This window comes from Purpureocillium takamizusanense, chromosome 6, assembly GCF_022605165.1.
Source record: "Purpureocillium takamizusanense chromosome 6, complete sequence".
Classification (NCBI taxonomy): Eukaryota; Fungi; Ascomycota; class Sordariomycetes; order Hypocreales; family Ophiocordycipitaceae; genus Purpureocillium; species Purpureocillium takamizusanense.
The window spans coordinates 429,513-436,359 of NC_063073.1; the positions used below are offsets into that span (position 1 = coordinate 429,513).

A 6,847-nucleotide genomic window follows, 5' to 3' on the forward strand; every position below is an offset into this window, starting at 1 on the left:
AGCAAGGCGTTTATGGGCTTTTGGACATGTGTTGGCACGTTCATGAGGGTGCCCCACGGAGTTTGAGGGTCTCATCAAAGGCTTTTTCGGCACAGTCTACGGAGTACCAGGGGGCTGGAAGCCGCCGACTGAGACAATCGTGGGCTGCGTTCATACCACACAGCATTGTTGTTGTGCTTTCCATGGTAGTAGGCGGCGGCCTCGCTCCAGGTCCGTCTTGGGAGCTGCGTGCTTACCATGTACGAATACGTACGTAATGATAATGATTATTCTCCCAAGCCAGCGGCCATGCCAGGGGCCCAAGGCTTCTGCATCTAGTACTACTACAGACTCTGAAGCGGTCTCAATCTCTTGGCTGAAATTGTAAACAAAGAAAAGTCCGTACGTGATGGGGTCCGTTTTCACGCCGCCGCCGCCATTTCGACCGCATCTCCCGAAGCGGGCACGCGAATCCGGCAGCTCGGAGCGGGAGATCGTCGACGACGGCGCGCCGTCCTGCGCACCACGAGTCTGTGGATACTAGCGAGTTCAACGCGAACCGTCAGGACTCAAGAGTAACTAATTCCTCTCCAGCACTTTCCAACGCGTCCTAAAATTCCTCGAGTCTACCTACGTGGGTGGCAGGAGATATCAACGTGAAGCCTGAGTGAGAGATCTCTCTCTCTCCCGCCTCCTTTTTACAACGGGGGAACCGCCCCGAAATCGCAATTGCATGCCAACTCGTGGCTCCCTCGAGACTCACCAGTCTCTCTCTCTCTTTTTTTTTTACCCTCTCGTCCTTTCTTCGACTATCGGCCGACCGCCGGATCAAGGGCTGCGTCGCCGCGGTCTCGACCTGCCCTTCGCCGGCATTGAACCACCCGCCTCGCAGGTGAGACATCCAAGGGACTAAAGACGGCCATGTTCCAGATGGGCTAGCTGATAGTAACGATAGTAGGTAGTGCTAGGAACGCACCCCTCATTTGACGTTTAGGAGGAAGCATGTGCCACGTAGCAGTACAGATAGACCCTTGTTAGGGGGGGGAGGGGGCTCAAAACGCGTTCCCGTCGGTTGGGGGAGACGCGACAGATCGGCGCTGCTTATACCGCTGTTGTTCAACTCTCTCATCAAGCCCACGTGTGCCGGCACTGTTTACTTCATTCTATTTTTTTTCCTTCCGAAGGGGGAGACGCAGGAAGCAGCTCAGCAATTACCTCCCCTCCCGTTTTGGGATGCGATTTTGAGTTTCCGTAGCGGGGCACGCACGCACGCACAGCTTTCCGTCTTTCTGCCCGCGTGCAGCCTTCCTTAGTAGAAGAGACAGCAAAAAAATGTAAACAATCTTGGGTGGGAGAGAGCCTACGGCGTTCGAGAACGCGGTTGCTGGAACGCCGAGCCGGTTCGTCCGTCCCGCCTCCAATCTCTCTCTCTCTCGCTCTCTCTGGTAACAGTACGTAGTACGTACTGTCTTACACGCATTGCTCCCTTTCCGACGACGCCACGGGCTGGGCCTCTCGGTATGCAGGCACGCGAAGTGTCTTGTCTTGGGTTGATGAACCCCCCCCCTTTACTCTGCTACTATACTCCCACTACTGCTTACGGTTGCTACTTACAACTTGGTACCTCAGAGCACGAAGCCCTCTCGCAAGGTCAAGGCGGGCAGTGTATCTCCGGAACCATCATCTCCAACAAGAGGGTAGTTTCTCACCATCCCCCCCCTACCCCCTCATCCATAAACGAACATTCCATATCGCGTCGGGAGGCGCCCGTGGGATGACCGTCGCGTTCGTCCCGCGCACTCAACCCGTCAAGTCAACCACCCGCAAAGGAACACGACCCAAGCCCTCTCAGTATATAAACACCACCCGACCATGGCCTCGAACCAAGCGGTCCCCCCTTTGCCCCCTGAGTGAGACTCACGCCAACCGCCCATCTCGACAACCCGCTCACGTCAACGACTCGTGCAGCAACCCCCCCCCCCCGGATAGATAGAGCAACACCGGACGTGTGTTCCCCCATCATCATATCACCACCATGATGGGCGACACCAGCCGCCGCGGCGGCCCCAGCTGGGCCAAGCTCGCCGCCCTGGCCGCTCTCCTGGCCGCGCCGGCAGCCCGAGCCGGCGAGCCCGAGCATCACCCGCACTACGTCTCGACGGTCGAGGTCGTCGTCACCACGTATCTCGAGTACGGTGCCTGCGCCAACCTCTGCCCCATCGGCTTCAAGACCATGCTCGAGAAGCCCACCACCCATGACCAGCATCACGCCACGACGACGTGTGGTTGCGAGGACGACCACCCGCACGAGAGCCACCACGAGTCGCACTCGTATCATCCTTCCACGCCACACAACCACACGACCCCCGTGAAGACGACGCCTACCGCGCCGCATCACACCCACCCGGATCCCACGCATCCCCATTACAGTCACCCGGATCACACTCCTCCCCCTCACAGCACCCCGTCCAGCGGGCATCCTCCCCCGCCGTACCACCCGCCTTCCAGCGAGCATCCCCCGCCTCCCTACCACCCTCCCTCCAGCAACCACCCTCCGCCTCCTCCGTACACGACCCCCGGTTACCATCACCCTCCGCCCGGCGACAACTATCCTCCTCCCGGTGACTACTATCCGCCTCCCGGTGACGACTACTACCCACCCCCTGGCGGCGACGACTGGCCTCCCTCTGGCGACTATCCTTTTCCCGGCAAGGCTCCCGGCAAGGCTCCCGGCAAGGGCAAGCCTCATCATGGCGATGGAAAGGACGACGACGATGGTGAACAGTGCTATGGTTCGGACAAAACCGCCTTCTGCGTCGGGCCCGATGGACACGTCGTGGGAGCTTCTGGCCACGAAATCATCGACCACTTTCTCGGAGACCCTTAAAGGTGGTGTCAGTCACCATGGAGCGTGTTCGATGTTGGAGTGAACAAGGCGTTGGCGCGTTACGGTCAGGATCAGAATTGGGCTGGGTGTACTAGTGACGGGCTCGGGTTCGCCAAGCATAGTTGCGAGATGCTCGTAATATTCACGGTTTAATTTCCTATCAAAACGATACACTGACCACGAAGTACGTTGTGCTCTGCTTTCGTATACATGATATGAGCCGCCCAGCATGCCCGGGCCGTGTCCGTATATTCAAACTTGATCACAAGCGCTGCCGAGGCCCTTGTGTCATCGATGCATATTGATATGTGCGCATCGCAAGCTCGACAGCAAAACAGGCCCCCCCTCTTGCTCGAGTCCTGATCACATTAGGATATTGCCTAACTGGCCTCCCCTACTCCTGCAAATACGGGTATATTCAACACCATCCAACGGCTCAGCCGCCCTCCAAGAAGTGCCTCAGAAACCAAACGCCTCACCCACGGCATATCCCTCATCCGGCGTGACTGCCAGCTCCAGCAGCTCTTGCGCCGCATCCACCACCTGCGATTCGATGCCATGCTCGATGATCAAATCTTCCGCAAAATACAGCCTTCCGAGCGCAATGAGGTATCGCTGGCTACCCCCGTGCGTCATGGACAGCTTCTGGCCTATGTCTGCGACGCTAGACGTCTTCTCGCTGGTTACTAGCGTGTGAATCAGCGCGACGCTCTGTGAAATGATCTTGAACAGGTCCGCCGACGTATTCGAGTGTGGAATCTTGACCGAAGACGAAGTGATGACCCGGGGTAAAGGGTCAACGGCAGATGCTGGGATCGGCTGATCGTATAAATCGTCTATTGACGCGCTCAAACACGTTACCAGACGAGGTAGTGCGTTGTCGTGACATGCCAGCTGCATGGCGCCAAAGGGGTAACGCGCAAAAGCAGCCAAGGTCCGCAATGTAGCCAGTCGCAGTCTCCGACGTTGTCCGGGTGTCATATTCGCCCGGAGAGGCTCTATCAACTTGGCCGACACCCGCTCGATGATGGCTCGTGCGATCACGGCGGGCTCGGCTTCCTCAGTGACGGGCCCAATAGAGCTTGGCAACGAGGACGAGGCCAGCAAGTCCAGCATGGCCAGAGTGTCGCTGAACAACTGACGCGGCGTCAGGAGAAGCAGCACCAAGTCCAGTGACATGAGCTTCCAGAAGCTGCTGGCCGTGCAGTCGACCCCGTCCCCCGTTTCACTGGGCGTCGTCGCGCATGCGAGCGCGCAAAGTGTGAGAAGCGAGAGTATTTGCGTCGTGTCAATGTGCTCTTCGAAGAACGCGTACTCGTCGCTGTTGGAGAGGTTGCCGTCTGGCGCGCGACGACGTGCTTCAGCCAAAACGAGTATTGTCGACTGGGCGACAGGGGCAAGATTGCCAACCACCAGCGGCGCCACAGAGATGACGTGCAGATCAAAAGTAAAGGACACCAGCGCGACGAGATACTTGACTGGCTCCCAGAACTGCTCCTCGAGACAGCGAGTCCACATGGCGATGATGTGTTCCGTAAAATCCACCAGCAGTTGCATCGGCCGGTGCGGGTTGCCCATTAGGGGCAGCTTCTCGAAGATCATGGCAGCAAATGACGTGCCTGTTGGGTCCGACGGAAAGGAATAGCGCGACAGCGTGTCGAAAGTCGGCGGCTGCTGGTGAAAAGATCCGTGATCCAGCACCAGTTGGAGGAACTGATGCGGCGGCGGGTTAGTACCAGGACAATCAGGGGTTTCATATCTCCAACTTACCTCAAACGGGGCCGTCGGAACCGCCATGACGACGGCCGGGTGCTGCTGCCCCTGTGAAGCCGGTTTATCATGTCCCATTTCCACGTCTTCGGTGTGCGTCTCCAGAGCTGCTATTGGACTATCCATCACTGGCCTCTTCCGTTTGCCCTTGCTCGGTGTCCTTTCGCCAACGTTGGCCGCCACCGAGCCGGAGCCCTTGCCGCGCCCTTGACCCTTGCTGGGGCTCAGGGCAATGTCCATCTCGTCAAACCCGTCGGCAATGCCCCACGTCTTGTTGGTCTTCTTTGGAGTAGATACAGCTCCCGCGGCCGCGGCGGGGCCGGCGGTGTCCCTCCTCCGGGCCCGGTCGCTGACCTCACGCATGTCCCGCTGGAGAAACTGCAGCTCCGTGTTGGCGCTCTTCTCGGCCGCCACGGCGGCTTCGACGATGCGCTCCTGCTTCGCCAGCTGCTCCGCATTGAGCTTCTTGAGGCGCGCAACCTGCGCGTCGTATTCCTGTTGCGCCTTGGTCGAGTTGGCTCGGATGATGGACACCTCGCCTCGCGCAATGTGCAACTCCGTCTCTAAGGTCTTGAGCCGCTGCTGCAGGGCCGCTACCATGTCGCCCGAGGGCGCCTGGGAGGCCTGAGACGCGGGGAAGCGGCCGCCGGGCGGAAGTGCCGACCGCGCAAACTGGCTCGGCTGAGGCTGGGTGATGCGGCCTGGCCCTTGTGGCTGGAAACCCTGAGAAGCGGAAAACGGCTGACTTGGGGCTACCGCACCGGGCGGCCGAGCGCCGGCAGTCATGGGACCGCCCTGACGGCTCGTTGGGTCGACGGTGGGATTCCATCGTGGGTTGGGCACGGGAGGAATGGGCCGACGAGGAGCAGAGGGGTGCTGCTGCTGCCGTTGCTGCAACGTCTTGTCGACGACTGGGCGGCCTATGGGAGCTCCAACATCGTTGGTCACCTCGGTGGTATCCAAATCATCGTCCTCCTCCTCCCATCCGTAGTCGGAGTACCGGTGCTGCAGGACATCCTGACTCGGCTGCTGTTGTTGTTGCTGCTGCTGCTGCTGGCTGGGGCGCAGGGCATGTCCTTGGGTGAGTTGAATGGCGTTTCGCTCGAGCTCCTGCAGGACATTGTCTGTGAGGTCGTCGAATCCGTCGTCTGAGAACTCATCAATGTCCATTGCTCCGGGTACGGCGCGCGGTCGACATTGAGGCGGCGAGGTCCATCAGGCGGTGCTGGTGGGTTGGGCGAACGCGACGGACGTGTTGCTCAACGGCAACGACGATGAGCGCTGTGACGCGAGGTCACGTTTTCCTGTAAAGTCCCGTCTCAAGTTGGGGCTGGTGTGGCGTTGGTGGTGCAGTTGTGGCTGATGGTTGCAATATGGGCAGTGTGGCTTGGGTGCCTTGATTGGATGAGAACGCTAGGCTTCGGATTTTTGCAAGCACGAACTCCATAAGACAAGTCCCTTGTCGTTGTTGGGGGAAAAGAGACAGGGGACTTTACATATGGTGGAGTCGAGCAAGGACCAGCTGTTGTTGAGCTTCTACGTACTCCGACCTCGTCTGTATGTTACTCTGTTTTCTTCCGCGGTGGCATGTGATTTGAGACAGAGAGGGCTTCCTTGTAGAATGAAGCTCGCTCACGGCGCCTCCCGAGGCTCGCAAATGTCAATTGGCACCTAGCTCAGGCGTCGTGGCAAGGTTTCGGCTCAAGTCGAGTCTCTGTCTAACTATGGTGCATGACCTGATAGCCCGCCGCTGCAACTGCCACGAGGGTTCCGACGCCGTCGAGCACGCATTCGCGTCAAGACAAAAGCCATGGAGAACGGTGTCGGTGCCATTCGTCCGCCGTGACGACTCTTATTTGCATTATTTTTGGTGTGCTTCTCTTTGTATTTCTACGCCCCATGGAGACAGCTTGAGCCGTTGTTGAGACAGCCACGTCGCCTCTACTAACTTCTTACCCTTGCGAGGGCCGTGCTGACGCGCGGAGACAGACGGGAGCTACCACCTTGTTGTGCACCCACGACGGCCCCCAACCCATGCCATGCATGTCATGTTGTGTTCCGGAGGCGGCCACGTCCGTCAGCTCTGTCTACAGCGGACAAAGTACGTACGTACGATACCTACCTTACCTACCTCATGTAGGTAAGGTAACCTACATACCTATCCCAGCGACCCGAAAGCCTAGGGTCCCATCACTTTACTAGGGGAGGGGA

At 58.7% G+C, this 6,847-nt stretch overlaps 2 protein-coding genes across 2 annotated transcripts; one reads left to right on the plus strand and one right to left on the minus strand.

Annotated features, from left to right (window-relative positions):
• The first annotated feature begins 1,110 nt into the window (after positions 1-1,110).
• Positions 1,111-3,046, plus strand: JDV02_006609 (uncharacterized protein). Its single transcript, XM_047988021.1, has 2 exons — positions 1,111-1,379; positions 1,439-3,046. The coding sequence occupies exon 2, from the start codon at positions 2,015-2,017 to the stop codon at positions 2,864-2,866; it is 852 nt and encodes a 283-aa protein (XP_047844012.1). The 5' UTR covers positions 1,111-1,379; positions 1,439-2,014; the 3' UTR covers positions 2,867-3,046.
• On the minus strand, positions 3,013-5,952 carry JDV02_006610 (uncharacterized protein). Its single transcript, XM_047988022.1, has 2 exons — positions 4,637-5,952; positions 3,013-4,579 (listed from the first exon to the last, which is right to left on the minus strand). The coding sequence occupies exons 1-2, from the start codon at positions 5,804-5,806 to the stop codon at positions 3,326-3,328; spliced, it is 2,424 nt and encodes an 807-aa protein (XP_047844013.1). The 5' UTR covers positions 5,807-5,952; the 3' UTR covers positions 3,013-3,325.
• Between the last annotated feature and the right edge of the window lie 895 nt (positions 5,953-6,847).

What these genes read in the sequence shown, in the direction of transcription:
- JDV02_006609 (XM_047988021.1), top strand. Translation starts at nt 2,015, where the DNA reads ATGATGGGCGACACCAGCCGCCGCGGCGGCCCCAGCTGGGCCAAGCTC.
- JDV02_006610 (XM_047988022.1), bottom strand. Translation starts at nt 5,806, where the DNA reads ATGGACATTGATGAGTTCTCAGACGACGGATTCGACGACCTCACAGAC. An exon ending in TTCCGACGGCCCCGTTTGAG is followed by an intron (nt 4,580 to 4,636) that starts GTAAGTTGGAGA and finishes CCGCCGCATCAG; the next exon opens with TTCCTCCAACTGGTGCTGGA.